The sequence below is a fragment of the Eremothecium gossypii genome, chromosome VII (assembly GCF_000091025.4).
Source record: "Eremothecium gossypii ATCC 10895 chromosome VII, complete sequence".
Lineage (NCBI taxonomy): Eukaryota > Fungi > Ascomycota > Saccharomycetes > Saccharomycetales > Saccharomycetaceae > Eremothecium > Eremothecium gossypii.
The window spans coordinates 1,587,704-1,614,775 of record NC_005788.4 but is presented as its reverse complement, the minus strand read 5'-3'; the positions used below and the strand labels follow the sequence as shown (position 1 = coordinate 1,614,775).

The 27,072-nt window shown below is 57.5% G+C and overlaps 22 protein-coding genes and 1 non-coding gene across 23 annotated transcripts; 15 read left to right on the top strand and 8 right to left on the bottom strand.

The window, feature by feature from the left end:
* Positions 1 to 202: 202 nt before the first annotated feature.
* Positions 203 to 2,266, top strand: GPT2 (bifunctional glycerol-3-phosphate/glycerone-phosphate O-acyltransferase GPT2; the record flags this gene model as incomplete). The annotated part of the gene is made up of 1 exon (NM_212029.2): positions 203 to 2,266. The coding sequence occupies one exon, from the start codon at positions 203 to 205 to the stop codon at positions 2,264 to 2,266; it is 2,064 nt and encodes a 687-aa protein (NP_986967.2).
* Positions 2,267 to 2,383: 117 nt separating this feature from the next.
* BET3 (TRAPP complex core subunit BET3) lies at positions 2,384 to 3,010 on the bottom strand (the record flags this gene model as incomplete). The annotated part of the gene is made up of 1 exon (NM_212028.2): positions 2,384 to 3,010. One exon carries the CDS (start codon positions 3,008 to 3,010, stop codon positions 2,384 to 2,386), a length of 627 nt encoding a protein of 208 aa, NP_986966.2.
* A 135-nt stretch (positions 3,011 to 3,145) lies between these two features.
* On the bottom strand, positions 3,146 to 4,381 carry ETT1 (Ett1p; the record flags this gene model as incomplete). Its single annotated transcript, NM_212027.1, has 1 exon — positions 3,146 to 4,381. One exon carries the CDS (start codon positions 4,379 to 4,381, stop codon positions 3,146 to 3,148), a length of 1,236 nt encoding a protein of 411 aa, NP_986965.1.
* Positions 4,382 to 4,709: 328 nt separating this feature from the next.
* MET1 (uroporphyrinogen-III C-methyltransferase) lies at positions 4,710 to 6,470 on the top strand (the record flags this gene model as incomplete). The annotated part of the gene is made up of 1 exon (NM_212026.2): positions 4,710 to 6,470. One exon carries the CDS (start codon positions 4,710 to 4,712, stop codon positions 6,468 to 6,470), a length of 1,761 nt encoding a protein of 586 aa, NP_986964.2.
* A 169-nt stretch (positions 6,471 to 6,639) lies between these two features.
* On the top strand, positions 6,640 to 7,662 carry AGOS_AGR297C (uncharacterized protein; the record flags this gene model as incomplete). The annotated part of the gene is made up of 1 exon (NM_212025.2): positions 6,640 to 7,662. One exon carries the CDS (start codon positions 6,640 to 6,642, stop codon positions 7,660 to 7,662), a length of 1,023 nt encoding a protein of 340 aa, NP_986963.2.
* A 51-nt stretch (positions 7,663 to 7,713) lies between these two features.
* On the bottom strand, positions 7,714 to 8,010 carry TMC1 (Tmc1p; the record flags this gene model as incomplete). The annotated part of the gene is made up of 1 exon (NM_212024.1): positions 7,714 to 8,010. One exon carries the CDS (start codon positions 8,008 to 8,010, stop codon positions 7,714 to 7,716), a length of 297 nt encoding a protein of 98 aa, NP_986962.1.
* Positions 8,011 to 8,502: 492 nt separating this feature from the next.
* Positions 8,503 to 8,856, top strand: ATP14 (F1F0 ATP synthase subunit h; the record flags this gene model as incomplete). Its single annotated transcript, NM_212023.2, has 1 exon — positions 8,503 to 8,856. One exon carries the CDS (start codon positions 8,503 to 8,505, stop codon positions 8,854 to 8,856), a length of 354 nt encoding a protein of 117 aa, NP_986961.2.
* Positions 8,857 to 8,983: 127 nt separating this feature from the next.
* Positions 8,984 to 9,748, top strand: AGOS_AGR294CA (AGR294C-Ap; the record flags this gene model as incomplete). The annotated part of the gene is made up of 1 exon (NM_001355363.1): positions 8,984 to 9,748. The coding sequence occupies one exon, from the start codon at positions 8,984 to 8,986 to the stop codon at positions 9,746 to 9,748; it is 765 nt and encodes a 254-aa protein (NP_001342237.1).
* A 228-nt stretch (positions 9,749 to 9,976) lies between these two features.
* GSP1 (Ran GTPase GSP1) lies at positions 9,977 to 10,621 on the top strand (the record flags this gene model as incomplete). The annotated part of the gene is made up of 1 exon (NM_212022.1): positions 9,977 to 10,621. The coding sequence occupies one exon, from the start codon at positions 9,977 to 9,979 to the stop codon at positions 10,619 to 10,621; it is 645 nt and encodes a 214-aa protein (NP_986960.1).
* Positions 10,622 to 10,785: 164 nt separating this feature from the next.
* Positions 10,786 to 11,460, top strand: SEC72 (Sec63 complex subunit SEC72; the record flags this gene model as incomplete). The annotated part of the gene is made up of 1 exon (NM_212021.1): positions 10,786 to 11,460. One exon carries the CDS (start codon positions 10,786 to 10,788, stop codon positions 11,458 to 11,460), a length of 675 nt encoding a protein of 224 aa, NP_986959.1.
* A 300-nt stretch (positions 11,461 to 11,760) lies between these two features.
* On the top strand, positions 11,761 to 12,879 carry GCD7 (translation initiation factor eIF2B subunit beta; the record flags this gene model as incomplete). The annotated part of the gene is made up of 1 exon (NM_212020.1): positions 11,761 to 12,879. One exon carries the CDS (start codon positions 11,761 to 11,763, stop codon positions 12,877 to 12,879), a length of 1,119 nt encoding a protein of 372 aa, NP_986958.1.
* A 102-nt stretch (positions 12,880 to 12,981) lies between these two features.
* On the top strand, positions 12,982 to 13,036 carry AGOS_AgSNR36. The gene has a single exon (NR_149379.1). It is a non-coding gene; the product is annotated as an AgSNR36 (small nuclear RNA).
* A 347-nt stretch (positions 13,037 to 13,383) lies between these two features.
* Positions 13,384 to 14,202, top strand: COQ11 (ubiquinone biosynthesis protein COQ11; the record flags this gene model as incomplete). The annotated part of the gene is made up of 1 exon (NM_212019.1): positions 13,384 to 14,202. One exon carries the CDS (start codon positions 13,384 to 13,386, stop codon positions 14,200 to 14,202), a length of 819 nt encoding a protein of 272 aa, NP_986957.1.
* A 72-nt stretch (positions 14,203 to 14,274) lies between these two features.
* On the bottom strand, positions 14,275 to 16,209 carry GUF1 (GTPase GUF1; the record flags this gene model as incomplete). Its single annotated transcript, NM_212018.1, has 1 exon — positions 14,275 to 16,209. One exon carries the CDS (start codon positions 16,207 to 16,209, stop codon positions 14,275 to 14,277), a length of 1,935 nt encoding a protein of 644 aa, NP_986956.1.
* Positions 16,210 to 16,372: 163 nt separating this feature from the next.
* Positions 16,373 to 17,533, top strand: MEC3 (Mec3p; the record flags this gene model as incomplete). The annotated part of the gene is made up of 1 exon (NM_212017.2): positions 16,373 to 17,533. One exon carries the CDS (start codon positions 16,373 to 16,375, stop codon positions 17,531 to 17,533), a length of 1,161 nt encoding a protein of 386 aa, NP_986955.2.
* Positions 17,534 to 17,571: 38 nt separating this feature from the next.
* Positions 17,572 to 18,747, bottom strand: SER1 (O-phospho-L-serine:2-oxoglutarate transaminase; the record flags this gene model as incomplete). The annotated part of the gene is made up of 1 exon (NM_212016.1): positions 17,572 to 18,747. One exon carries the CDS (start codon positions 18,745 to 18,747, stop codon positions 17,572 to 17,574), a length of 1,176 nt encoding a protein of 391 aa, NP_986954.1.
* A 298-nt stretch (positions 18,748 to 19,045) lies between these two features.
* On the top strand, positions 19,046 to 19,389 carry RPS30A (40S ribosomal protein eS30; the record flags this gene model as incomplete). Its single annotated transcript, NM_212015.1, has 2 exons — positions 19,046 to 19,048; positions 19,201 to 19,389. The coding sequence occupies 2 exons, from the start codon at positions 19,046 to 19,048 to the stop codon at positions 19,387 to 19,389; spliced, it is 192 nt and encodes a 63-aa protein (NP_986953.1).
* Positions 19,390 to 19,467: 78 nt separating this feature from the next.
* On the top strand, positions 19,468 to 20,547 carry AGOS_AGR286C (uncharacterized protein; the record flags this gene model as incomplete). The annotated part of the gene is made up of 1 exon (NM_212014.1): positions 19,468 to 20,547. One exon carries the CDS (start codon positions 19,468 to 19,470, stop codon positions 20,545 to 20,547), a length of 1,080 nt encoding a protein of 359 aa, NP_986952.1.
* A 114-nt stretch (positions 20,548 to 20,661) lies between these two features.
* Positions 20,662 to 22,860, bottom strand: LAS17 (actin-binding protein LAS17; the record flags this gene model as incomplete). Its single annotated transcript, NM_212013.1, has 1 exon — positions 20,662 to 22,860. The coding sequence occupies one exon, from the start codon at positions 22,858 to 22,860 to the stop codon at positions 20,662 to 20,664; it is 2,199 nt and encodes a 732-aa protein (NP_986951.1).
* A 541-nt stretch (positions 22,861 to 23,401) lies between these two features.
* NNT1 (S-adenosylmethionine-dependent methyltransferase) lies at positions 23,402 to 24,199 on the bottom strand (the record flags this gene model as incomplete). The annotated part of the gene is made up of 1 exon (NM_212012.1): positions 23,402 to 24,199. The coding sequence occupies one exon, from the start codon at positions 24,197 to 24,199 to the stop codon at positions 23,402 to 23,404; it is 798 nt and encodes a 265-aa protein (NP_986950.1).
* A 310-nt stretch (positions 24,200 to 24,509) lies between these two features.
* ECI1 (dodecenoyl-CoA isomerase) lies at positions 24,510 to 25,316 on the top strand (the record flags this gene model as incomplete). The annotated part of the gene is made up of 1 exon (NM_212011.1): positions 24,510 to 25,316. One exon carries the CDS (start codon positions 24,510 to 24,512, stop codon positions 25,314 to 25,316), a length of 807 nt encoding a protein of 268 aa, NP_986949.1.
* A 63-nt stretch (positions 25,317 to 25,379) lies between these two features.
* PUT7 (Put7p) lies at positions 25,380 to 26,246 on the bottom strand (the record flags this gene model as incomplete). Its single annotated transcript, NM_212010.1, has 1 exon — positions 25,380 to 26,246. The coding sequence occupies one exon, from the start codon at positions 26,244 to 26,246 to the stop codon at positions 25,380 to 25,382; it is 867 nt and encodes a 288-aa protein (NP_986948.1).
* A 161-nt stretch (positions 26,247 to 26,407) lies between these two features.
* On the top strand, positions 26,408 to 26,938 carry RSO55 (Rso55p; the record flags this gene model as incomplete). The annotated part of the gene is made up of 1 exon (NM_212009.1): positions 26,408 to 26,938. One exon carries the CDS (start codon positions 26,408 to 26,410, stop codon positions 26,936 to 26,938), a length of 531 nt encoding a protein of 176 aa, NP_986947.1.
* Between the last annotated feature and the right edge of the window lie 134 nt (positions 26,939 to 27,072).

Sequence of the window (27,072 nt, the reverse complement as noted above, 5' to 3'; positions counted from 1 at the left end):
GGCGGCGCAGAATTGCATTCTGGGGCCCTTTTCGCTGGTTAAACAGTCCCCTTTTTGCCTGGCGTAGTTTTCGCTGATCGGCAGCTGGCATGAGGCGGCGCAGAGTCGCATCAGCTTGTGTATGTTCACTTGTTTCAATCAGTTACAAAGCACGCAAACCCTCGTATGCATACTGTGGAAGATTGTAACGCGCTGAGCTACAATGTCGGTGCGTGTCCCGGTGGTGGACCCAACGTACCAGAACGTATACAGCGGCAAACACTACGCGATGGCGACATTTCTGTATGACCTGGCGATATTTTTCTTCAATATCGCCTTCACGATCTTCTTCCGAAAGATACATGTGCGCGGGACGTCGAACCTGCCTCCGCAGGGGCGGCCGGCGATCGTGGTGTGCGCGCCGCACGCGAACCAGTTCGTGGACCCCACGCTGGTGATGACACAGGTCAAGAAGTTGCCAGGGCAGCACTCGCGGCGGCCGTGTTTTGTCATGGCGGCAGCGTCGTTCAAGAAGCCGCTTGTGGGCATGTTGGGGCGGTGGACGGCCGGGATCTCGGTGGACCGCGCGGCAGACCACCTCCGAGTGTGCGAGGAAAACATGGTGCTGTACTGCCCAGACTACGACAAGGACCCACTGAGATACAAGGTGCGGCCGAGGGACGGCGCGCGCGCGATCCGGGATGTGAGGGCGGTGTTTACGGAAAATGGGCTACTGGGGCTGCCAGGCAACCTGGGCAGCGCGCAAATCGCTGCGTTAGAGGCGCCAGACGCCATTCGCGTGCAGCGGCCGTTTGGGCACAGCAGCGCGGTGCGCACGCTGCTAGAGCGCGGCACGGACTTTCTGTACGCACCGAAACTCGATAACGGCACACTGTTCCAGGACGTGTTCAACCACCTGCATACCAAGGGTCTCGTGGGCATCTTCCCCGAGGGCGGCTCGCACGACCGGCCGTCGCTGCTGCCGATAAAGGCCGGCGTTGCGATCATGGCCCTGCGGGCCGTCGCAGCCGACCCCGAGATGGAGATCAGCATTGTGCCCTGCGGGCTTTACTACTTCCACCGGCACATGTTTCGGTCGCGTGCTGTGCTTGAGTTCGGTGCGCCGATCATAGTGGATGGAGCCATGGGGCAGAAATACTTGCAGGACCCGAAAACCACCGTCTCTGAACTGCTTGACCAAGTAGTAAATGCATTGTATTCAGTTACTGTGAATACCGACGATTACGACATACTGATGCTTGTACAGGCGACTCGGCGGCTGTACCAGGCGGCGTGGGGGAATAAACGGGTGCCGCTCGCCGCTGTAGTAGAGATGAACAGAAAACTTTCCATTGGGTATACGAAGCACAAAGAACACCCGCGCATCAAACACCTTATGCTAGCGATCAGGGACTACGACGCACAACTCTATTCGCTCGGTCTCAAAGACCATCAGGTTGACGAATTACGCAATCCTAATGAAAAAGCGGTGTATATTATATTCTTATTCCTCACCAGATTATTCCATGTCTTGGTTTTCGCTCTGTTATCACTGCCCGGTGCCCTGCTGTTCTCGCCAATATTCATTACCTGCCATTTTTATTCCCAGAAGAAGGCGAGAGAGGGCCTAAAACGTTCGCTAGTGAAGATCAAGGGCGATGACTTGCTAGCGACATGGAAGCTGGTGGTTGCATTTTGCATGACCCCTGCACTATACGCCGTGTACGCCGCGCTGCTGACTTACCTCACGTTTAGCCACTTTCATCCCTTAATCTTTGCTAATAAAATTGGGACATTCATGTGCTATTATGTATTACTATTGGCGACCACGTATGCATCCTTTGTTATTGGAGAAATAGGAATGGATGTTTTCAAGTCCCTGCCGCCTTTGTTCATCTCTTTGATATATCCTTCCCAAAAGCTGCAGGAACTACGCGAGATTAGAAAAAACCTAAGTGCGGAGGTATATGCAATGGGTCCGGCTTTCTTCCCAGATTTGGATCGCTCCGACAAATCAGAGAGAGATTCTGCTGTGAACAGTGCGCCTGCCCAGCTGATGGAGCCAGCATTGGGCCCAGAAAGTCCGTTATTACAGAGGTGCGCTACCACTACACAATTGGCATTTCGCAATACCGTTTCTGCATCGGGAATAATAGAAGCGCAGGCAAACGATGTACCTGGGAAGGGCCGTGTGGTTACCGAAGATAGTTGCTGGTCTTCCTCTAGCTATTACGGCCATGAAGCTGCATCTTCATTCAAGACTCCAGCGCAGGACGACCGGAAATAGGGCCGCGCAAGAGGTAAACTGCATCTGTAATCCACCTCGGGTTACTTAATACTAATGATAATCTCCGTAGCAGCAGTATGATGTATGTATTATTTATTATCTTCCACTGTTAGCGAGTCAGTCTTCGCCCGCAGGAATCTCTTCCTTTAGAATCCTGTTTAACTTGATCTTCATCTCGGTATGTGGGTCGCCTCTCAGAACATCGCTTACAAACCAAACTTGGCAGTCTAGCTGCACCATCTCTAGCGCTCCCTTTAGGACACCACAGAGGATGTTAGAATACCACAATTCCTTCATAGCGTCCATCGGCAGCTCTACGAAGTCCGACAGCGGGTTCTCGTCTATAAGCAATGAAAAGGTGTCCCGCGCGGCATTCCAGTTGGCGACCTGCGGCGTGATGTTTAGGAACACCTTGAACGCAACCTTACTGATGACCTCGCTCGTGTGGACCATGTTTTCGCACCGAGGCAAGGCTGCGCGTGCCACGAAGTCCTCAATCAACCGTACGCCAATCGACCTACCCATTGAATATAGTTGATCGTTAACTTTGGTAAAGTCGCGCCCGTAATCGCTGCATAGTTGTGACACCACAGATCCATATGTGAGCGTGAACAGCTCTGCATTGATCTTTGCTGTCTTGGTTTTCCAGATGGCTTCACCGAATGCCTTCAAGGACTTGGCAGGTGTGGAGCCCCCACCAGGAGGGCCTTGAGTAGTACCAGCGGAAGCAGTTGCTGTGTTCATAGACGTTTAGGAAGGCTGCTACACCTCTGTGCAGAACGTAGCTGCTACCCTTCGAGCTTATGAACTTCGAAAGATCCAAACCATTTTCGTTCGACATGACTATTATATAAAATAGTTCATCTATACAGTTAACCGTCAAGTTTTCGAATCGAGAAGTGTATCCAAGATATGCTTGTACTTACCATTTGTTGCTTTATTAGCTCTGACCATTTTCTCCTCTGCTTGCTTGTAAAGCATCTCTTGTGTTTCCGACTCATTCTCTTGCAGGTTACCTAAGCTAATAAAGACCTCTGCAGTGTCTACCCAGGTTTGCGGATCGTCCGCTGATTCTGCCTCCTTAAAGAACTCAATTGCGCGCTCAGTCAAACCCTGGGCTACACGCTGCGCCTCCTGCGCCTTTTGCTCGTCCTCTGCTGAAGGATCCTCCGTCTCATACGTGAGCGTTGTGAAAACAATGGATGGTTCCGCGGCAGCATCTAGATAGCTCTGGCCCAACTTGTTAGCAATCTTGCGATAGAACTTGGTCGCCTCGCTTTCTTCTTCCTCGGCATTTGGTTTCTCCAGCACCTTGAAAAGCGCGAGAAGCTGTTGCTGGAGCCATTCAGCATGCTCTGGCAAGTGCTGTCTCAGCTCGTAGAGGGGGTGAGATTCTGGAAGCTCAACCTCCTCCGGCTCATCCTCCGCATCACTGTCAAGCCCCTCGTCGATCTCGTCCTCGCGACCGAAGTTGGCGATGATCTCAAGCAGATCACTGAATATTTCCAGCGGCTCGCTGACTGCAAGCGGGTCTTGAGCAACAACCCGGAAGCTGGACTTGCCCTCCTCGAGCAGCTGCTGCAGGCCGACATCAGCGCCTTCAGAGTTGTTCGGCGACAGCTGCGAAACATACTGCAACGGGATGCGTTGAAATATAATTTTGGCCTTGGCCAGTGCCAGCACGTCTGACGCGGGAAAATGCTGCAGGCCCATGTCCACACGCTCCGCAGCAGCGTCAAAAAACTCTCCGACAGACTCGCGGCCCGCCTGGCCTTTTTCTTCCGTCCTGAAGATTGCCAGCTCCGAAAGCGCAAGCGCATATATGCTGTGGAAGTCTTCTCCTAGCTCGATGCCCTCTTGTTCCCGGTTGCGGAGCAGACGGTCGCACTCGTGCACGATTCCATTCAACACCCGCTCATCTTCGCGCTCACTCTGTAGGTAGTTTCTCCACAGTGCCTTTAGCTGCACAACGCTGTCCTCCGGGTCTCCGCCGCCCTCTACCTCCACGTGGATCTGGTCCAGAGGTGTACTTTCCTTTTTCCCATCCGCTCCCTCGTCCGGTTTGTGCCTCTTTTGCTTGTTCTTTTTTCCTAACCCCAACGGTCTCTTGGTCATATTCGCCGCTAGTAAATACTGATACGGGGCCTGGGCGTGGCAGATACTTTTGCGGTCGCAATGGAACTAATAAGCTTGTATATAGCTATTCTGCCCCACTTCGATGGCCTGAGGTTTTCGGCGATGAGCAGTAAAAAAGCTCGATCAGGCCATCAACACGTGACTAGTAACAAGCCACAGCTGTGGGGTTGGTCAAGCTTATGATCAGCGCCGCTCAAGGATGAATCACAAGCGACTGTGGCCAGATCCTATAAAGAGATATATACGCCCGGGAAGATGGAGGGCGTTTTGTGGGGTCCATGCTGTGATTCTTTAAAGGGTGACATCGATGGGCCGTGAAGGAGTGCCGCTAATTGCGTCTTTGAACGCTAGCAATGAAGTCATGCTACTGGTGGGGACAGGCGGATCAGGGCGAGTGGTCAGTCGACTGAGGGGGTTGCTTAATACAGGTGCACAGTGCATTGTGGTACAGCCCTCGAACAGCAAACTCGTGGCGCAACTATATCGGGAATTTGCGGGGGAGCCGCTGCTCCGGATCTTAGATCGGGCGTTTGCATTGGAAGACCTGACGACCCTAGGGAGGTACGAGGCCAGCAATGTGGTGGATCGGGTATTTCTGACGCCGGGTCACAGTGCTGATGAGATATTACAGGCCCATGCGGTGTACCGGCAGTGCATCAAACTGCGCATTCCCATCAACACGAGCCAACGGCCGGAACTTTCGACCTTTTCGCTGCCGTCAACCTACAGGGACCCGAAAGGCTCCGGGTTGCAGGTGGCCGTCACTACTGATGGCCGCGGCTGCGTACTGGCCAACAGAATCAGACGTGAAATTGTGAGCAAGCTGCCTGCCAATATCTCCGAGGTAGTCAGCAACATGGGTCGGCTGCGGGACTGCATAACCACACGTGACCATGCGGAATTGCTCCAGACGGTTGACTTAGAGTCCGAGCTCGAGACCATGGGCATCCTGCCCGATGAGGACCAATGGGCGTCGCACCGCTTTAATAAGCTGGTCCAGGAGTTTCGGATGAAGGAGTCCGACCAGCGACTCAAGCGGCTCCGGTGGCTCTCCCAGATAATGGAGTACTACCCTTTGAGCGAGCTAGCGGATGTGTCCGTTGACAAACTGTTGGATGAGCAGACTGGAGCCGCGTGTTCTGGAACGACAGCGACAACCGGAGCCGCATCCGTGACTGGGGCCACAGAGGACACGGCTGCTGAGCCTGCTGAGGGGGTGGCATCCGATAGCTCTGGCGCTCGCGACCTAGCACGCAGTGCCGCAGGCTCCATCGCACTTGTTGGCAGTGGCCCTGGCTCCCTCTCCATGCTCACGCTAGGCGCACTCAGCGAGATTAAGTCCGCAGACCTTGTCCTCGCAGACAAGCTGGTTCCGCAAGAGGTGATGAATACAATTCCAGCGGGCACTGAGACCTTCATCGCCAGAAAGTTCCCGGGCAATGCGGAGCGCGCACAGGAAGAGCTAGCCGAAAAGGCTCTAGCCGCGCTTCGGGAGGGAAAGAGGGTTGTGCGCTTGAAACAGGGCGATCCGTACATCTTCGGTAGAGGCGGCGAAGAGTACCTGCTTTTCAAGCGGCATGGGTTTGAGCCTCGCGTTGTACCTGGTATTAGCTCAGCTCTCGCTGCCACTACTGTCGCACATATTCCGGCCACGCAGCGTGACGTCGCAGAGCAGGTCTTGATATGTACCGGCACTGGTAGGCGGGGAGTGCTGCCCCCTGCTCCCGAGTTTGTCGCCGCACGCACTACAATTTTCCTAATGGCGCTGCATCGTGTGGGGGACCTTGTCCAGGCCCTGCTGGAACAGCAATGGGACCCTCAGGTGCCAGCAGCCATTGTCGAGCGTGCCTCGTGTCCGGACCAGCGCGTGACCAGAACCACGCTTGCAAGCGTGCCTGAGGTCGTCGAACAGATCGGCTCACGCCCGCCAGGGCTGCTGATTGTCGGTCACGCAGTGACTTCACTAAAAGGGTTAGGGTCCGAACAGGCAGGCGCCCTGCACTACTCTGTCGAAGAGGGATACGGAGATGACATCCCGACACTACTAGAAACACTTGTTCCTGTATAGTAAATAGCGCTCCCAGTTCACGCGCCAAGTGGCTCTGCCGCACGTCGCTGACGGAGGCTGAGCTCACGCCGGCGAGATATGACACACAATAAAATTCCGCCTCGCAGGCGAACGCAGTTGCCGACGGAACACAGACCCCATTCGCGAAGGCAGCTCGCCCAGCACAGCAATGCTCCGCTTCTCGCCACTCAAGTGCCTACAGCGTATCAGGCGCCTCTCTACAGACGTCGGGTTTGTGTTTGACATCGACGGCGTCCTCCTCCACGGCGAAAAGCCCATTCCGGGTGCGGCCGAGGCGCTCAGGCTGCTGGACCGCCAACGCATACCCTTCATATTGCTCACTAACGGCGGCGGGAAACTAGAGGCCCAGCGCACGACGCAGATTTCCAAGCTCCTGGATGTTGACATCCGGCCGCAGCAGATCGTACAGAGCCACACGCCCTACCAGGCGTTGGCAGATAAGTACCGCAAAGTGCTCGCCATCGGGCCCAGCACCGTGCGCGAGGTCGCAGAGCAGTACGGCTTCCGCGACGTCGTCCGCCCCGCTGACGTGATTCTGTACAACCGCCTAGCCGCGCCCTTCACCGGCCTCACCGGCCAGCGGCTCGCCCGCGAGGCGCGCGAGAACCCCGACCTCGCGCTCACCCCGTTCGATGCCGTGCTCGTCTTCACCGAGTCTGCTGACTGGGGCGGCGACGTCCAGCTTATCTGCGATCTGCTGTGCAGCGAACGCGGGAGACTCAACACCCGCCGCGACACGCCTTCGCACATCCCCGCCGTCCCGATCTACTTCTCCAACAACGACCTCCTGTGGTCCAATGGCTACCCCGTGAACCGCTTTGGCCAGGGCGCGTTCCGCATGCTTATCGAGCGCCTGTACGGCGAGCTCAACGCCGGCTACAGCCTGGCCCATACCACCTACGGCAAGCCCAACCGCATTGCCTACGACTATGCTGCCCGCGTCCTGGGCGCCTGGTCCGGCCTCCAGACCGCACAGCCGCCCGCCACGGTATACATGGTTGGCGACAACCCCCACAGCGACATAATAGGCGCATACAACTACGGCTGGCGCAGCTGCTTGGTGCGTAGCGGCGTCTATCGCGATGGAGACACGTTACCATGCCAACCGACCCTCGTCGTGGACTCCGTCTTGGACGCCGTAACCGCCGCTCTCCAGCACTCTTCACATTAACTTCTATACTTTTACGTCTTCTATATACCCGGCTCGTCCGTCCGCAGATGCCTAGATCTGAATCTTCGCCACCACAGTTTGCTCCTGAGCCAACTTGTCTGCGTTGCGCCGGCGCATATGCTCCTTGCACGTGCGGAGCCCGCGGCACGTATGGTTTTCCATCAGCCGGTGGCGCGAACAGAACTGGCCGTCACAGAACTGACACTCGCCGATGAACTTGAGTGCACTGCTCACGCACTTGCCGAACTGGCAGCGCTCGCGCTTGCGCCGGCGCCCGGCCTTCTTGTCCACGCGGCGCGCGCCGTCAGCCGCGGGCCGTTCTGCTGGGGCCGTTACTCCGTCTGTCATAGTGTTCGCCAACTCCCTCCTGAGCTCCTCCAAGCGGGATTTGCGTGGTGTGTGCGAGGAAAAGATCTGCAGGTCTTGTGGTTCCACCTTATTTATATCATGCTACCTTGCAACTGTGATAACGTTATCACCCAATTTGCTGCCGAAAGCCTGACGAAGTCCGGCAGCTTGGCCGTAGCGGAGCCGCCACTGCCGTTTCTTTAATAGCGGCTGTGCCCTCAATTTCTCGTCTGGCTTTGCGGAATCCAGGCTTACCGAAGCGGATCCTCTTTGGGGCTGCCACCTGCGCGGCCGCGGTTAGCGTGCGGCCACGGAGAGCGGTCACGTGCTACCCCGCGATGCTCGGCGCGGTCACGTGTAGGTCATGATTCACGAACCAATCACAGTTGTTCGTAAACGGCGAGATCACGCGCAGCGGCGGGCGAGCCCGTCCGAGCGAGTGTTTATCCACGAGCCACCGCGCCGCGCAGCGGAGACAGAGACCAAGCAGCGATGTTCGCCCAGTTCAGCAGAAGACTATTGACCAGCTCGCGTGTGGCCTCTCGGCAGCTGTCGTCGTGCGCGGCGCGGCGCGACGCCATCCAAGATCTGTATCTGAAAGAGTTGCGCAACGCCAAGGTTGCGGCGCCGGGCCCGCAGGACGCGGCCGGCGCAGTGCGTCCCTGGGCGGAGCCCGCACGCCCCAGCGTGCCCGAGTTCGGGATCGCCGGCAATGCCGCCGAGCTAGAGGCGTACTCGCAGCAGCCGGTCGAGACCGTGGCCGAGGAGGCCGGCGAGGCCGCGGACGCGGAGGCCGGCGACTGGCTGGTGCTGGACGGCGCGGAGGAGTCCGCTGCTGGCCACTGATGTATACGTGAGTAGGTTCTGTATGTAGCACAACGCAAAACGACACAGACGCTGGGTGTGGGTGCGCTCGCGCGCCCACTACAAGACACGCGCGGGCCGCGCGGCCGCAGGCCCCGCCCCCACGCCCATGAAGTTCGACAAGGTGCAGGACGCGCTGGCGTACGTCAACGAGCAGCTGCGCCGCAAGGGCTTCCTGCGCGAGTCGGAGGCGCTCCGGCTGCGCCCGCACGCGGACGACGACGCCGGCCTGCTGCAGCTCGCGGACGACCGCCGCGCCATCAACACCATCAACAAGCTGCTCAATCGCGTCGCCGCGCTCGAGGCCCAGCTGCGCGCGCAGGAGTCCCGCGTGCCCCGCGAGCGCTCTGCCCGCGACAGGAGCCCGCGCCGCTCGCCGCCGTCCCGCTCGCCGCCGCCGCGCTCGCCACCACCGCGCTCGCCGCGCTCACCGCCGCCGCGCTCGCCCGCCTCCGCGCCGGTAGGCCGCGCCCGCACCTTCCGCCCGGACCGTGCGGCTCAGGCCCAGCTCCGCCGCCTGCAGCTGCGCGTGGACCAGCTGCGCGAGCAGCTGCATGCCGCGTCCCGCGCGGGCGGCCCCCCGGACGTCACGTGGGGCGCCCCGCTGCCGCTGCCCGACCCCGCCGCGGACCCGCCCGGCCCGCAGGCAGACCTCCCCACGGCCCTTGCCGATCTGGCCCGCGAGCACACCGCCGCCGCCGCCGCGCTCCGCGACGCCAAGCTGCTGCTCGAGCACACAAACCGCTACGTCTACACCAAGTTCGTGCTGGGCCTGCGCCCGGATCTGCCGCCGCCGCCACTGCCAGAGGACCCGGACCTGCGAGAGCTGCTGCGCGACTGGGACGAGATCCGCGCGCTCTTGCCGCGGACCTAGGCTGCCCGCCGCTCCTCCACGTGACGGATCGCCGCCTTCACGTGGCGCCACGTGATATACACGTGACCTTGCCCCTGGCCAGGGCTCCGTACAAAAATTTTCGCCAGCTTCCTGTAGAACCCCCAGCACCAGCACCACAGCAAGCACCAGTGGCAGAAAAAAAATATTGTTCCACAACACAAGCACTTCAGCTACCACCCACACGCAGAAGCACGAGTTTCAAGAATCATGGCAGCAGAAGTTCCTACATTCAAGTTGGTGTTGGTCGGCGACGGTGGTACTGGGAAGACGACGTTCGTCAAGCGTCATTTGACGGGTGAGTTCGAGAAGAAGTACATCGCCACGATCGGTGTGGAGGTTCACCCATTGGCGTTCTACACCAACTTCGGCGAAATCAAGTTCGACGTGTGGGACACGGCCGGGCAGGAGAAGTTCGGCGGGTTGCGGGACGGCTACTACATCAACGCGCAGTGCGGTATCATCATGTTCGACGTGACATCGCGGATCACGTACAAGAACGTGCCCAACTGGCACCGCGACCTCGTGCGCGTGTGCGAGAACATCCCGATCGTGTTGTGCGGCAACAAGGTCGACGTCAAGGAGCGCAAGGTGAAGGCCAAGACCATCACCTTCCACCGCAAGAAGAACTTGCAGTACTACGACATCTCGGCCAAGTCCAACTACAACTTCGAGAAGCCATTCTTGTGGTTGGCGCGCAAGTTGGCCGGCAACCCACAGTTGGACTTCGTGGCGTCGCCTGCCTTGGCGCCTCCAGAGGTGCAGGTGGACGAGCAGTTGATGCAGCAGTACCAGCAGGAGATGGAGCGCGCTACGGCCTTGCCGTTGCCGGATGAGGACGATGCGGACTTGTGAACGCCGCCCTCTGCCGGTCCGCACGACTGTCTAATACAAATATATTATCTAGTATTTCTGTTCTTCATATCCAGCATTACATAGTGGGGAGCAGCCGCCTACGTCCCTGCCGCGCGGCCCTGACGCTCGCTTCTCCGGTCTGCGCTCCTGGGACCACGCCGTCCATGAAAAACACGGAGTGCTTTGTTCAGCGAACAGGCCAAAGAACACGTCTTCCACCACTCTTGCGGACAGGCAGATCACCAATGCTCCAGTATAACTCCAATTCGAAGCAGCTCTCCCTAGACGACGACGTGTCGGCCGACGAGTACAAGGCCTCGGCGCTCGAGGCGAACGTGCGGCAGATCAACCGGCTCACGCAGGCGCTCGTCGCGGAATCAAACCCCAACTTCACGCCGCAGCCGACGCAGGAGGCCACCAACATGATCAAAAAGATGTTCGAGGCGGCCATGCAGCACCTGCAGAAGCAGCGGCCGCAGGACGCGCTTCGCGGTGTGGACCTGGCGCTGGACATGCGCTCCAAGGCGCGGCATCCGTGGGAGGCGTTTGCGTTCCAGCTGCAGGAGCTACAGATGATGCTGCGCAACAAGACGGACCTGGAGCTGGCGACAGGCAGGCTCATGGACGCGCTGCAGGACCTAGAGATGCTGCAGGGCTGCGGGATGATCGTGGCGGACGTGTTTGTGCGCACCGCGGACGTGCTGCTGAAGATGTCGCGGTACGAGGAAGCCAAGGCGGCGGCGGAGCGCGGCCTGAGCCTGGAGCCGGACCACATGAAGCTGAAGGCGCTGCACCTGGAGTCTGTGCGCAAGTTGGCCGACTATAACGGCGACATCTAGTCCGCGCGCGCGGCCCGCGCGGGCACCACGGGTATATATACACAGCCGGTCTCCGCGCGCCATGCCGCCCGCCGGGACCGCAGACACAGGCCCCGATCTTGGCGCGCGGCGGGCGATGAGCTGGTGCAACCCTCTTGGCCCGTACCCTGCTAAGGAGGGTAATCTCCCACCTCAGTACTATAAAAAATTTTTAAGTTAGCCACTTTCGAGTTACAACTCCCCGCCTGTCGGGTAACGGATCTCAACTTGTGAAGCCCCTAACGCTGCTCTACTCCTTTTGCGCTAAGGCAATATCCCGCCATGTCTTCGTCGGATATCAATGTCACGGTTGATTCGTTTATTGATAGGTTGAAGCGGAGGCAGATTACTGGCACGTACAATGTGTCGCTGGAGACGTTACAAATTCTGATGCGTTACGTATCTGCCATCCGGTGGTCGACGATGGACGAGCTCATTGACCAGATCCGTCTACTCGGCAGCCGGCTAGAAAAAGCACAGCCGTATGAATTCAGTTGTGGGAATGTGATTCGGCGCGTGCTGGCTCTGGTGCGCGACGAAATGGAGGAGCAGGATTGCTCCAAAGCGCCAGTGGTGGGCGCGGTGCCGGCGGAGCCGCTGATTTCGTCGATGTTCAACCTGCTGCAGAAGCCAGAGGATACACAGATGCAGCAGCAGCGACAGCAGCACCAGCAGTCGAACCAGGCCAGGACGGACGTTCGGCAGGTCATAATCCAGGGCATCAAGGACCTGATTGACGAAATAAAAAACATAGACGACGGCATTCAGCAGATTGCGATTGACCTTATCCACGACCGCGAAATCTTGCTCACGCCGACTCCGGACTCGAAGACCGTTCTGCGGTTTCTCCTCAAGGCGAAGGAGAGGAACAACCGGAACTTCACTGTTCTGGTAACAGAAGGCTTCCCCAACAACACCAAGGTCGCGCACGAGTTCGCGCGGAACCTGGCGCAGCGCAATATCGAGACCATCGTGATCCCAGACAGCGCTGTTTTTGCCCTGATGTCGCGGGTCGGGAAGGTCATCATTGGGGCGAAGGCTGTCTTCACCAACGGGGGCGCAATCTCGTCCACGGCAGGTGTCTCCAGTGTGTGCGAGTGTGCCCGCGAATTCAAAACACCGGTCTTTGCTGTCGCAGGGCTCTACAAACTGTCGCCGCTGTATCCATTTGATATAGAGAAGCTGGTGGAGATTGGTGGGTCTCAGAACGTGCTCCCCACAATAGAAAACGACAGGGTTGGAAACACAATGGATACGATAAACCCAGTGACTGACTACATCACGCCTGAAAACATCGACATATATATCACAAACATCGGCGGGTTTGCTCCTAGCTTCATTTACCGTGTCGTGTGGGACAACTACAAGCAGGAAGATGTCAACCTAGTCGCGGCGAAGTGATGATACTTATGACCTCCGGTGTAATTATATCGATGCATTGTACACTAATATAGAAATGGAAATGGACGCAGATTGGTATTAATTTCTTAGCCTTATTGTTGTTTGCCCTGTGCCTCGCTCGGCGGGTACCCTCCATGTACCCGTCTTGAGCTGGATGTTCGCCTCTGCCTCAGTGCAGTAGAGCCGAAGCCTTTGGCTTCGGTTTTCCTGGCGTTCAATGGGCTATATGAAACTTGAGTTCTTTTGAGTACCAAATACCTCTTTAAAACGTGGTATATTGCGTAATTAGTAACTCGCACATGCACCGTAGTGGCATGCTTCATGCCTTGCGCTTCGACGCAGTTCTTGTCTAGTAGCTTTGCCCTCGCACCTATTCTCCAGTGTAGATTCGGCTATATATAGGTGTATGGGTGTGTTGATGAACATTTTACGCCTGATGTTCATCGCTCTTGGCTCCTAGAGATCTGGAATCATTCCACACCAGTAGACACGCTGCACTGCCTCATGCACCGCAACCTAGTCGTTTTCGGTGGCACAGGCTTCCTGGGGAAGCGAATCTGCCAATTGGCAGCCGCATCGGGTGTCTTCGATAAGGTAACATCGTTGTCGAGGTCAGGACGTGCACCAGATTCGTCGGAAAAATGGGCTAGCACTATTAATTGGGAGAGCTGCGACATTTTTGATCCAGCGACGTACCGGTCACATCTTCAGTCAGCCACGGACATCGTACACTCGGTCGGAATCCTTCTAGAGAACCCAGAGTACAAAGCAAAGCTGGCATCGAGCCCCCTAGGTAGTCTTGCGTCACTGGGTCAGTTGATGAAACCCAGATGGGCGCGGAACCCGCTGCAGCAGACCAACCCGCAGTTCACTTACGATGCTGTAAACCGCCGGACAGCAATGCTTTTGGCAGAAACACTTGCTGCTATTGCGAAAGACAAGGGTGCTGGGCGAAAGGTGACCCTCAGTTACATATCCGCAGACAAGGGGTTTCCGCTTATCCCAGCTGGGTATATCAATTCTAAAAGACAGGCGGAAGAAGGGATAATGCGGTTAGAACACCAGCTCCGGCCACTGCTGTTTCGGCCGGGGTTTATGTTTGACGAGGCTCGCGACGTTGCGGATGCCAGATCAGCCCTCCGAGATGTCCTTGAACTGTTGAACTGCGGTAACGAGCTTTTATTACGCCGCAATGTTGGTTGTGTCAATCAGCTACTGCGACCTACCGTATCCACTCAGCAGGTTGCGCGCGCACTGCTTAAACACATAGAGGACGAAAGCTCATACGGTGTAATCTCACTGGAAGATATTTTAAAAGCTTGACTGCGACAAGCCGGTATTGATAAATATATATGTCACAATATTTGCTTATATACAAGACTGGTCTATATAGTACTACTTCCGCAGGAACGCCTGGTATGCTTCCTGGTCTATATGAACATTACCGATGGATCTCATCTGCTTCTTGCCCTCTTTCTGCTTTACCAGTAGTTTCTTCCGACGAGACACGTCTGAAGCATGTAGCTTTGCAAGCACGTCCTTACGCCGTGCTTTTATGGTTTCCCTGGCTAACACTTTATTGTTGGCTTTGGCCTGGATAACCACCTCGTATAACTGGGATTTGACATATTGCTTGAACTTCCTAACCCATTCTTTGGCCACTCGTTCGGTTTGGGAGCGATGCATCACTTGTGCAAGTGCATCCACACCTTTTCCATTTACAAGCAACTCCATCTTGACAATGTCAGACGGCTTATAGCCTGCATCCTCGTAGTCTAGGGAAGCATAACCATGCGTGACAGACTTGAGCTTACCAAAAAAGTCGTCTACTAGATGTGCCAATGGGATATCATATTTCAGCATCACTTGCCCCGTGGTGTTAATGTACGTTATCTCTTTCTGTATGCCACGGTTGTCGTCGCAGAGAGTGATAACCCTTCCGAGATAATCCTGTGGAAGAGTCATTATAGCTTCTACATATGGCTCCTGGAAATTCTTTATCTTGGTTCGCCGAAGTGTCAGGTCAGGAAAGTCATCTGGATTTGTTACTGTTATCTGGGTCCCATCGGAGTACTCCACGACATATGGAACAGTGGGTTGTGTGATAATGAGTTTCGAGCCGTATTCATTCTCCAGTCGTTCCTTGAAAACCGAAGCATGCAGTGAGCCCAAGAATCCCAGCCGCCAACCTTGGCCCAGAGCATTGGAGGTTTCGCGCTGCAGCGTAACAGATCTGTCATTCAACACCAATCTCTGTATATCATCATCCAGCGCCTTGAACTCAGCACCATCCGCGGGAAATGCACCCACAAACACCATTGGTTTCTGCTCCTCAAAGCCCGGTAGCACCTCTGTCTCCGATTCCCGACCTTGATGCATTAATGTGTCTCCAATTTTTGCATCCCGTGAATTCTTGAACCCAGGTACCAGGTACCCGACTTGACCCGTCGAAAGCTTGCCCGTGGCAACACGCTCTGGGTACATTATGCCAACTTCTTTGACCTCATACTTGTTAGAGGTGTGAGCACTTACTATCTTGTCGCCTTTCTTGACCATACCATCAACGCAGTAAACCAGCAGGACCACGCCCAAATACGAGTCATACCACGAATCGACCAGCAGTGCTCTGAAGGGTTTCTCTACATAGCCCGTGGGAGGCGGAATCCGGTCGACAATTGCTGGGAGCAGATCAGCCACGTTCAATCCAGTCTTGGCACTGACACGCACTATGTCCTCTCGTGGCAGTTCAAACATATCCTCCACCTGATCTTCTGCTTGGGCTATGTTAGCCACGGAAAGGTCAATCTTGTTGATCACCGGCAGCAGCTTGAGGTTCATGCTATATGCCAAGTAGAAGTTGGCAACAGTCTGCGCCTGAACACCCTGCGATGCGTCCACCAACAGCAGTGCTCCGCCGCAGGAAGCATACGAGCGCGAAACCTCCGAGCGGAAGTCCACGTGCCCTGGAGTATCCACAAGGTGCAGCAGATAGTCCAGACCAGTCCGCTTGTCGTGGTAAAACATCGAACACGTCTGCGCTTTAACCGTGATGCCCCGTTCCCGCTCCACTTCCAGTTTGTCCAGCACCTGCTTTGCCCCGGGCTTCACCACACCTGTCAGTTCCAGCAGGCGGTCACTCAGTGTCGATTTCCCGTGGTCGACATGCGCCACTATACTGAAGTTCCTGTATCTCTCCAATGGTATTTCTTCAATCCGCCGTTGCAAAGTCTGTGGTAGAGAAGGAGATGTCCCTGCTGTAGATGCACCTGCTATTGAACTATTAGACTTGCATCGTACCGGCACTAGGTATCTGAATGCCTTGCGAAGCATGGCTGCCTCCCCCTATATATCACGCCGCTTGCTGCTCCAGCAGGAGTCCACGATGTGGTAGAAACGAGTCTCAAGTAAAAGAGTTCGTTTGCGCGATGTCCCATGTACCGGTTGAGAGCAACACTTCAACAAACCCCAGATGGTCTGACCTTGGCTTTGAATAATGAAGCTTAAGTTGGTTATCGATTCAGATAGCGATGACTATAGACTTTTCAAGACTACAATATCAACTGTCGCGCAGTTGCGCAAGACTGCAGTGCTTAGATTCACTACCGACAGACTAATAGTAGTTTCGACCCCGAAGACAGCAGCCAGCGGGGCCATACTAAGCGGAGACCAGGGACAGCTATGGTGCACCATTCCGCGCGACATATTTACGCTTTATAACGTGGCATCGATCAGGGAACAGAACGCGATCGCGATGGAATGTCAGTGCGATTCGCTGGTCAATGTGCTGCGGCGGTACGAGCGGTGTAACCACGGGCCATTGACCATCAAGCTGCAGAGCACACCCGAGTGGAACCAGGTGCACACCGGTATTCAACAGGGAGAGGAGAACAAGCCGATGGGCAACCCGATCTGCGCGCTGTCGTGCGCCTTCACGGAGCACCTAGGCTACGAAGACTCTGGAAAAGAGGTGTCGCATGTATTTAAAGTCGGTGTGCGACTGCTTTACAAGAGTCAGGATGCACGTATTGTGGAACCAATGGTGAATTACACGAAATTGCTGATGTTCCAGCTACCGCCGGTGAATGGCGAATACGGAAGCAAGTTCACCAGTTTCGTGAAGCGCCTAGATCGGTACGCAACGCTAAACCATCTGATGATCTATGGCGACCGGAACTCTGACCGCAGCGACGAGGGGCGGCTGCGACTACTTGTTCAGGAGCTGGACTGGAAGCTGGACGTGCAATGGCGTGGCCCGCTCGAAATGATTGTCCAGGATGACCAGCCCTCTGCAGTGCCTGCTTCAGAGCCAGGTCTGGTGGGCAATGTACGGCATCTGAATGCGGGAACCAGCATGCAAATCGAGGACAGCGAAATGGACATCGAGGCCACGGACATCGGGAATGTCAGCACTTCAAGACCGTCGACCTCGGTCTCCCCGCAGGAACAAACAAGCCAAGTTTTCATAAAAGCCAAAGACTGGAAGGTCTGCTCTAAACTCTATGATTCGTTTGAAGAAGTGGTGCTTGCAATCTCCCATGATGAATCCTGTGTCCTGCATTGCTCGCTTGACCGCGGTACAGTAGACGAGCACAGCACCAAGTCCAAAGAACGCGGTCAAATCATATACTATATGGCACGCTCAAAACCACTATAACTGTATGTGGTGTATATTAGCTATACAGAAGGGTACATCTACGAATTCTCTTGCGCAAACTCCTCCACAAACTTCGCTAGCTTGCGCACGCTGGAGACGTCCACTGCGTTATACAACGAAGCGCGGAAACCGCCCACAGAACGGTGGCCCTTCAAGCCAGACAAACCGCGCACCTTCGCTTGCTCCAAGAACTTGTCGTCAAGGCCCTCCTTCTTGAGCGTGAACACAACGTTCATCAACGAACGCACGTCCTTCTCGACGGGCAGACAATAAAAGTCCGGATACTTATCGAGGGCATTGTACAAGGTACGCGCCTTCTCGGCATTCTCCTTTTGCTGCACGGGTAGCCCACCCCGCTCCAAGAGCCGCTGAAAGACAAGATCCATGATATGCAGAGTGAACATCGGAATTGTGTTGTAGGCCGAGTTGTTCGCCACAGCAGTCGGATAGTGCGTTGCAATTGGCGCTAGTGGCACGCCAGCGGCAGCTAGCTTCTCGTCAGAGACGCTGGAAATATCCTCAAGCAGGCGCTTGCGGATAATATACATCGTCAAGCCCGCCAGCCCAATGTTCTTCTGCGCTCCCGCCATGATCAAGTCGTAGCGCCCAACATCGATCTGCCGCGACAGAATGTCCGAGGACAGGTCCGCAACCACTGGCACGCCGCAGGCAACCAGCTCCTCCGGCACCTCAGGCCACTCCACGCCGTGCACGGTCTCATTCTCACACAGGTATACGTACGAGTGTTTGTCACGTGAAAGACTCCCAATCCACTCCACCGTGGCAGGAATGCTGCCATATTTGCCCCGCGCGCGCTTCACATCCACCAGCCGCTCCGTCGCCAGACCCAGTCGCGCAGCCTCCTCCTCAGCCTTGGCAGACCACGACCCAGTCACCAGGTACGCCGCCGTGCCAGCCTGCCCCGTCCGCGCAACGTGCGCCGCAGCCATGTTCGCCGCAATCGACGAGAACCCCGTAGTCCCGCCGCCCTGTAGGAAGAACACCTCGTGCGTGTCCGGCACCCCCATCAGCTCCCTTACGTGCGCCTTGGTGGACTCAATGACCGCCCCAGCCTCCTTCGACCGGTGCGAAATCTCCCCAATGCCCAGGCCGACCCCCTGGAAGTTGATTAGGTCGCGTGCGGCCTGCTGCAAAACATCCGTGGGCAGCATGGCAGGGCCTGCGCCGAAGTAATTGGCTGGTTGTCTATCCATTGTCGTTGCCCGATGATGTGCTGACGCTGTCGTGCTGGCTGTGTGCTACTAATCCCCATATGCTGATCCTTAACTCCAGAGACTGCTGTCACGTGATGCACCCACACATTCGTCACAATAAGCCCACACATCCTAGTTTTTGAACGAACGCCGCGGGTGTGCCCTCGTTTATGGTGATCTCGTTTCCGCGGCCGCCGGATGGCGGCACCTCCTCAGGAGCTGGAGATTCTTTTGCTGAAGTGCTAGTGTTTGTAATAGCACATCTCTTACCAAAAGGGCATCAACAAAGTTATACAAAATGGTACGTTAAGATGGGATACAAGACGCGGATGGCAACGGGCGCTACGTGTGGGCGGTAACTGCAGTGCAGATCAGGGCGATTCACTTGTGGTGCGGCGGCACGTCGCGCTGAGCCGTATGGTCGATGGCGAACATATACTAACGACGGTGCAGGGTAAGGTTCACGGTTCCCTAGCTCGTGCTGGTAAGGTCAAGTCGCAGACTCCAAAGGTTGAGAAGCAGGAGAAGCCAAAGCAGCCAAAGGGCAGAGCCTACAAGAGATTGTTGTACACCAGAAGATTCGTCAACGTCACCTTGACCAACGGTAAGAGAAAGATGAACTCTAACCAGCCATCTCAATAAGCTGTGGGCGTGTATAGAGGTAGCCGATCGGCGCCTGGTATCTAGCGTATGTACGTCTAAGCACGAAATAACTTTCAGATGCGGCCTTGCGCTACGCGCGCGGTTTTTAGCGGGAGCGCACCACCATGCAAGCGCATGACGGAGCGGCAGGACATGGCAGAGGAACTGGGGCAGCTGCTGGCCTCGTTCAGAGAGCGCTTTGCATATGGTACGCGGGATGAGTTGGCGGCGATCTCGTCCAGCACGCAGCTGCAGGACTCAACCCCGCTGCTGGAGCTGGCGAAGCTGGCCAAACTGATCAGAGCCCAGACGACCAAAGTAGGGATCCTGTCGCAGCCAGCGCGGAGAGAGGGCAACGAATCAACGTGTGGGAAGGAGCTGCGGGCGTTGGAGGAGTCTCTGTTTTACCTGCTGTCGCTGTTGCCGTCCTTCCATAAGTCGGGCCACTACACGTCGTATTTGAACAAGCAGCTGGACGAGGAGATCCTGGCGCTGCTGCGGAGTCTGGAAAAGTTTTATGATGAGATACGCGAGAAGGAAGAGAACCTAGTGAGCGTGGGAAAGATCTGGGCGTCGTGTGATGAGCTGCTCGCGCTTGCGGAACAGGGCAACCTGGGCCTGCTCAACGAGCGCCTTTCCGCATCCGCCAAGCTCGTTCAGGATACAATTTTGGAGCTCCATGACTGGCTCGCAGAGCCTACATTAGAGGAGCAGGACCCCTTTGGCCTTGAGGATTCTTTTGAAGAAACCTCCGATGCCGAGAGCACTGCGACAAATGCCGAGAACAAGGCTCCGTCCCCGCAGATGATTGAATATGTGCAGACGCTGGAACGCAGAGTCAAACTAGTGAAGCTGCTGCTCAAGTCCTTCCAAAAGAGTGTCAAGGTTGAAAATCCGCACACTAAGGCAGCCGCTGATTCGTTGGAAAAGGTATATAAGGTCCACCATGCTGTTGTCGAACAAATAGACGAACTCGTCTCTTCCGTCTTCATGCTAGGTGCGGACTTCGACCCGCAGGATGAGGACCTGTTAGAGGGCGTGAAGACCCTACATTCGACTATGGAGAGCATGTGCAAGCTTGTCAAGAAGCTGAATAACAATGATCCGAAGAAGAACGCTTGGGTGGAAAGTTGGGAAGCACAATGGAATAAACTCTGATCTGTGTAGCAGGATACCTAGAGTAGATATTTCTATAAACTACAGGGATTAGATGCTACATCTCAGTAATGCGACATACTTATAGATACATAAGGCACACAGCCAAGTTACCGGTCACCAATCATCAGCATTGTCATCGTCGTCATGCTGAGCGACCCGGTTTTTCCTTTTATCCAAGGCAGCCGCCAGTGCATCGGCCAATGAATTACCTCCAGTAGCCGCAGGTGTCATAGCCTGTGAGGTAGATGCAGGTGCCTTTCCATGGGCCTCTTGCAGGAGGACCGATGGCTTGTCCAATTGAGACTTGTCAACCTTACGCAGTGCCTGGACACCGCCTGCACTCCGAATGGATGCCAGTAAAGCATCCCTGCCCGTGTCACCGGTCGCTTCGGCAGCCGGAGGCGGTATAGTAGCTGCCCCCATCTGAGGTGCAGGAGGTATTGAAGTGGCCATGGGCATTGGAGGTGGGGGTGGGGGTGGGGGGGCTGCAACCTGTGCGGCTGGAGATGCATATGGCTGGGATGGTGATACTGGGTTCTGCGTCCGTGGGGGCAGAGCGGGCTGGGCTTGTGGTGGCTGCGGTGGAGGAGGAGGCATGTAACCTTGAGGTTGTTGTAATGCTGGGCCTGGTGCCGGCATTACATTATGCTGGGATGATGTAGTGAATGTTGTAGGCGGGTGATAGCTTACTGCAGCAGCAGTCTCAACTTCAGCGGGCCGGTGTGTCCTAGGTGGTGGTGGTGGGCCAGTACTCCTTCTTGGAGGGACTGGCGGTCCTGGTCTCCCTCCTGTCTTCGAGGCAGTTAAAGGTTGATGCGCCATGGGCAAAGACATATTGGAAGGGCCTGTTGCATGACTGGTTACAGGTCCGGCCCGCTTACGAGGTGGTGGTGGCGCAGGACCTCTTCTGGGTGGTGGTGGTGGTGGTGGTGCTCCGTGCTGCTGTGTTGGAGAGGGAGTCATCTGCCGAGCTGGAGGCGGAGGGGGTGACATGTACTGCATCGGTGAGTGAGGGGACGCCATTTGCTGGATCTGCGATGGATGTGATGGCAACGGCCTCGCAGTATCGACACGCAGATGTACAGGAGATGGCTGCTCGTGGGAAGCCGAAAAGTGCTCGTACTGCGGGTACTGTTGTTGCTGACCATATGGAGAAGAGGTACCAGGGGTTGGACTAAACTGCTGTGGAGGTGGTGGTAGCTGGCGAACGGACCCACTCCTACTAGGCGCGGCGTTTACCTGCGGCAGTGGCTGAGCTGGTCGTTGGGGAGCATTGCTAGCTAAGACCGCGCTAGTTTCATGTCCTGTGACAGGGGGAAGTTGCATAGCAGGCCCGGTGGGGGGTTGTACCATTGGCCGCGAAGGAATTGGCAAAGGCCTATGCGTTTGGCCGTTACTGGATGACGTACTGTTTTGCTGCGAGAAGCCTGTATCTGGAGGTGACGGCTCTGGCGTGTGTCGCCGCGGAGGTAACGGAACGGGGAGCGCGGAAGCAGCCTGAGGAGGCGCAGGCGTAGGTTCCAGCGGCGCTCCGGGCGGTGGCCCAATAATAGAGACAAACTCCTTTGGCGGCGGTGGTAGCTTGTACTTCGGTCCCGTTCGAGAGGGGGGCTCCGGGGAGTCTGAGTCCGACGAGTCCGAACTCGACTCCTGCTCGCTTGTAGACGACCGCGACACCGCAGACGGAGGCGGTAGCTTTCTGACAGGGGCCGGACCGGTACTCTGCGCAATAATTGGCGGTGGAGGGGGCGGGGCCTTCTTTTTCGTAGCTGGCACGTCTTCGAGGTCTGTAGCGGCATTGTAGCTGTATCTCCTTCTCTGGTCTGCTATGACAGGTTCGCCGCGGGGCCCGTGGACAGCTTGGCCGTCACTCTCCGCCTTCAGCTTCTTGGCGAGCGCGATCGCGTTCTTGTTGGCCAGGGTCTTCTTTGAGGCGTACTTCTCCCGCCTCTGCACGCGCTTCAGGAAGTGCGCCGCCTCGCCCAGGTCCTCGAACAGCAGCCCCGCATAGCAGTCTTCCATCTCAAAGCTGTGGAAGAACGTGCGGTCTTGGTTGTACTCGAACCCCACGTACAGCTCCTGGTCCCATAGCACGCCCCGGTGCCCGTGGATGTCTACCAACTTTAGGAAAAAGGTGTTCCCGACTATATCATCCACCAATGCGATGGCCCCGGAGAGCCCGCTATACCTCCACTCCTTCGGGTTCGGGTAGGCGATGTACAGCCTGGCAACCGCAACATCTATAATCTTGTTCGATGCTTTGGGAATTGCCCGCTTAATCTTCTCCTTGTCTTCCGCCGTTAGAAGACCCATGTTGCCTTACAACACCAATACTCCAATGGCTCTTTCTTTGGCCCCGATATAAGGCTCGCCTGCTTAATCACTCTGTGGCGGAGGTGTTCCATCCAGCTGCGTTGTTCATTCGGCCCCTTTTCATACTCGAGCATACACCCAGCCATAATTCCGTTGCGGCTTAGCGCATTGAATTCGATGGCGATGCTTCACGTAAAAGGACTGCCGTCCACACCTAGAATGGCGGCTGCCAAGCAAGCCGGGGCTACTCCAGCGACAGATCGGGCGTCCTATGGCCAGCTGTTCCGCCATGCACAGCTCGGGACCCGCGTATACAAAATATGTACTGGCAGGCCGCCGGTAGCAGGCCGCGGCTCCCGTGCTCCTCGTCGGATGCCGGGACCCGTACGCGCAGCGGGAATGCACAGCGCGCTGACGGGCCGCCGGGCCAGCCCGTCCCCGGTGCGCGGCCGGTGGGGCCGCTCGGTGCTGCGGCGGCTCCGCGCGCACGCCTGCTAGGGCACGTGGTCAGCTGCGGCGCAGCGTCGTTAGACTATATACACTAGGCGCAGTGCGTCAGGTAATATGCGTATACACGTGCGCGGACCTCTGCGGGGCCAGGGTCATCCGCGAACATCGGCGCCCATGTCACCTGCTCAATGAGCTCCGCGCGCAGCCCATACTCAGCGGCCGTCTCGAAGAACTGCAGGTCCTTCTCCAACAGCCACGGCCGGTGCGGCGAGAACACCACCAGCGCGCGCCCGGCCGGCGCCAGCAAGTCGCGCGTCGTCTGCAGCAGCTTGTGGTGCTCCGTGTGGTTGAACACAAGGTCGCTGAGCAGCACAAGGTCGAAGCCCGTCTGCCCCGGGGGCAGGTGCCGCCGCAGCGGCCCGTAGTCGTTGCCCCAGATGTAGCCCTCCACCGCAACGTGCGGCGCTTCCGTCGGCGGCTTGCCGCCGTAGATCACGTGATCCACGTTGTACTGGATGTTGCCCACCAGGTCTGCGTCCGGGTAGTCCGTCGCCACCACCTGACGCGCGCCCAGCAACCCGGCCACCAGCGACGGCAGCGCGCCGGCTGCGCCCAGCTCCAGCACGCACCGCCCGACCACCTGCTCGGGGTGCGCATCCAGGTGCCGCGCAGTGTATATCGCTGAGTTCCACAGCAGGTGCCCCCACAGGGGCGATGACCCGACCAGCCTGATCCGCACCTGCGTATCGCGGCGCGCAGACTGCGCTGGAACTGCGCTCCGCTCGTACTCCGCAAAGTGGCTCTCGGCCGGCTTCTCGTAGAACCCGTCCGGCTCGCCAAAGAGCTCCGTGGCCCCGTACAGGCTATCTTCCTCGTGATCTGAGCTCATCTTTTGCTCCAGGCGGCTGCGCTGTCGAGCCGCCGCTGGTCTAATTTCTGTACAATCCCGACAGTTTTTTTCGTTCCCCGCCGAGGAGATAGTGACTGATGAGGTTCAGCGATAGGTGCGGCTCGCACCCGCGGTAGGCGCTGTTCATGGTACAGGCGCTGCATTCTGCACAATCGAAAACAGCCACAAGGCGACTCTTTACTAAGCCCGATCATCCTGGCAGATTGCGTTGGGGAAATTCGAACCAGGTGTATATAAGGCATCCGCGCCCTTGCAATTTGTGGGAGCGCAAGGGAACACGATAAGCACGATGGAGGTAACTGGGACTGTGAGCCACTACAAAGACGGCGCGTTCTTCGTGATCACGCTAGCCGGCAAGAAGCTGAACTCGCTGACGCTGGGCGACTACATGGAGCTCGTGCGCTTGATGCGCGAGGCGGACCAGGACGACGAGGTGCTGTTTACGGTGTTCCAGGGACACGGCAAGATGTTCTCCGCTGGCGGCAACGTGGAGTCGTTCTCGCGCGTGAGCGTGGAAGGCAATAACCGGGTCGCAGAGCTGATGAGACACCCAACGAGCCCGGTGCTTCTTTTCGGCAACACGTTTGCGACGCACTCCAAGGTGACCGTGGCGTGCCTGAACGGGCCGGCGTACGGGTTGTCGGCGGCGTTTGTTCTGATGTGCGACTTGGTGTACGCGATGAACGACCAGATATACCTGGAGCTGCCGTTTGCGTCGCTGGCGCTGGGCCCGGAGGGTGCGCTGTCGGACACGCTGCCCGGGCTTCTCGGGCGGCATATGTCGAACCGGTCGTTGATTCTAGGGGACCGCATCCCGTACGCGGCGCTGGAGGGCAAGCTGTTCCCGGGGCACTACGGGCTGCAGGATCCTGAGGAGTTCAACCGCCGCGTGCTAGGGGAGCTGCGCGAACACCTCAAGACGATGGACCGCACCACGCTGATGGGCACGAAGCGGCTGCTGCAGGAGAGGACGCGCCCCGCTTGGCTGGCCGCGAACGCCACGGAAGCGCACAACGCGCTCAACAACTTCGTTCGTGGCGTGCCGCAGCAGCGGTTCTTCGATGTCACGCAGCGCATCCGCAAGTCCAAGCTCTGAACGCGGCGGCGTTTGTTTATACATATCTACGTACCCTGAACATGTGTTGGCACAGACTGGCGCCTACAGGTCGTCGAGATCGGCGCCCTTGAGCAGCTGCTCGTCGGCCAGCGGGAGGTCATCGAGCTCGCGCTCCTCGGGCTCGACCGTGTGCAAGACCACCTCCACGGGCTTGTCGTGCTCGGCCGCGATGCGCCGCGAGATCGACGCGCCGCTCATGATGAAGAACACCAGGATCAGCACCGCAAACAGCCCGCTGCGCGTGGTTTGCCAGCGCAGATTCTCGATGTCGAACTTGATCTGCCCGATGATCTTGGTGCCGATGCGGTTGTTGCAGTCGCGCAGTCGGATGTTGATGTCGCGCTGCAGCAGCGTGTTCTCCGACTTGTGGTCGCTGAAGTCCACGCGCGAGTCCTTCTGCAGCAGGTTGATCAGCAGCTCGTTGAGCTCGTCGCGGCACACATGCAGCTCGCGGTTCAGCTTCATCAGCTGCAGGCTCTGCTCGTTGATCGCGGACTCCCGCGAGTTCTGGATCGAGTACCGCAGCTCCGACTCTGCGGCGTGGAACAGGTGGCTCTGGTTCTCCAGCTCCATGTTCCGCAGGAACCGCGAGTTGTAGTGGTCGAAGAACTGCTCGTTCAGCACGCTCAGCAACAGCTGGATGATGTAGTTGGTCTGCTGCGACGAAAAGCCCTCCGCCCGCAGCCGCTTGTAGTATCGCAGCGTGTCCAGCTGGTTCTCTGCCGTCGTAGGCTTCATCCCGTTGCTCTCCAGGATCAGCTTCTCCGGCAGCTTGTTAAAGAAGCTCGGGATGTCCTCTGAGGCCGCGCCCACCGGCGGCTCCGTGGCCGTTCGTCGCACCGCGGCCCCGTGGAACGCGCGTGCGCGCCACGCGCTACGCGCTATGCCCCTCAATGAAGCTATCATCATATCGCCGCCAGCTCCGGCCACAGCGTTCGTAGAATGGCTCCTGGCTAGCTGGTCTACTGCCCTGTGTCTGGTGAAGTTCCGACCATGGGGCCGATTTTTTCGCCGCTTACCATGCTAACTTCCATCCAGCGCCATCGCCACGTACCACTGCACAACGCAACATGTTCCTGCGGACCGTGGCCGCCTGTCTCGTGCCCTGCCGGGCCGCGCTCCGGACTGCCGGGGCTCCGCGCATGCTACATCGTGCCCACCCGCTCGCGATCAAGAAGAATCGCATTCCCCCCCGACCAAAATGGACACCCGAGATGGAAGCCTCCATAGAGGAGAAGTTCCTGCACGGAGGCCGCGGGCCCGGCGGGCAGAAGATCAACAAGTGCAACAGCAAGGTGCAGTTGCGCCATGTGCCCTCGGGGATCGTGATTGAGTGCCAGGCAACCCGCAGCCGCGAACAGAACCGCAAGCTGGCCCGCGAGAAGCTAGCCGCCGCGCTGGCGCAGCCCCCCGGTAGCGCCAGCGAACGCGAGCTGGCGTTGCGCACGTGGGCGCGGCAGGGTAAGCACGCGCAGGCGCGCAAGAGCCGCGAGAAACACGAGCGCGCCCGCGCCGAACGCGAGGAGCTCGCGCGCGCCCGCGACGCGGAGGACGCCGAACTTCTGCGTCAGCTGCTCGCGAAGCCGCCCGCCACCTCCTAGTGCCCCGCGGGGCCGCGGGGGGACGCAGGGGCGTCTTTTTCGGCAATTCCAAATAGACACCCTAGTCGCCTCTGCTGCCCGCGAGCGCAGAGCAGGCAGCTAGCACACCACCGTCCACGCGCAGCGCTTTTGCT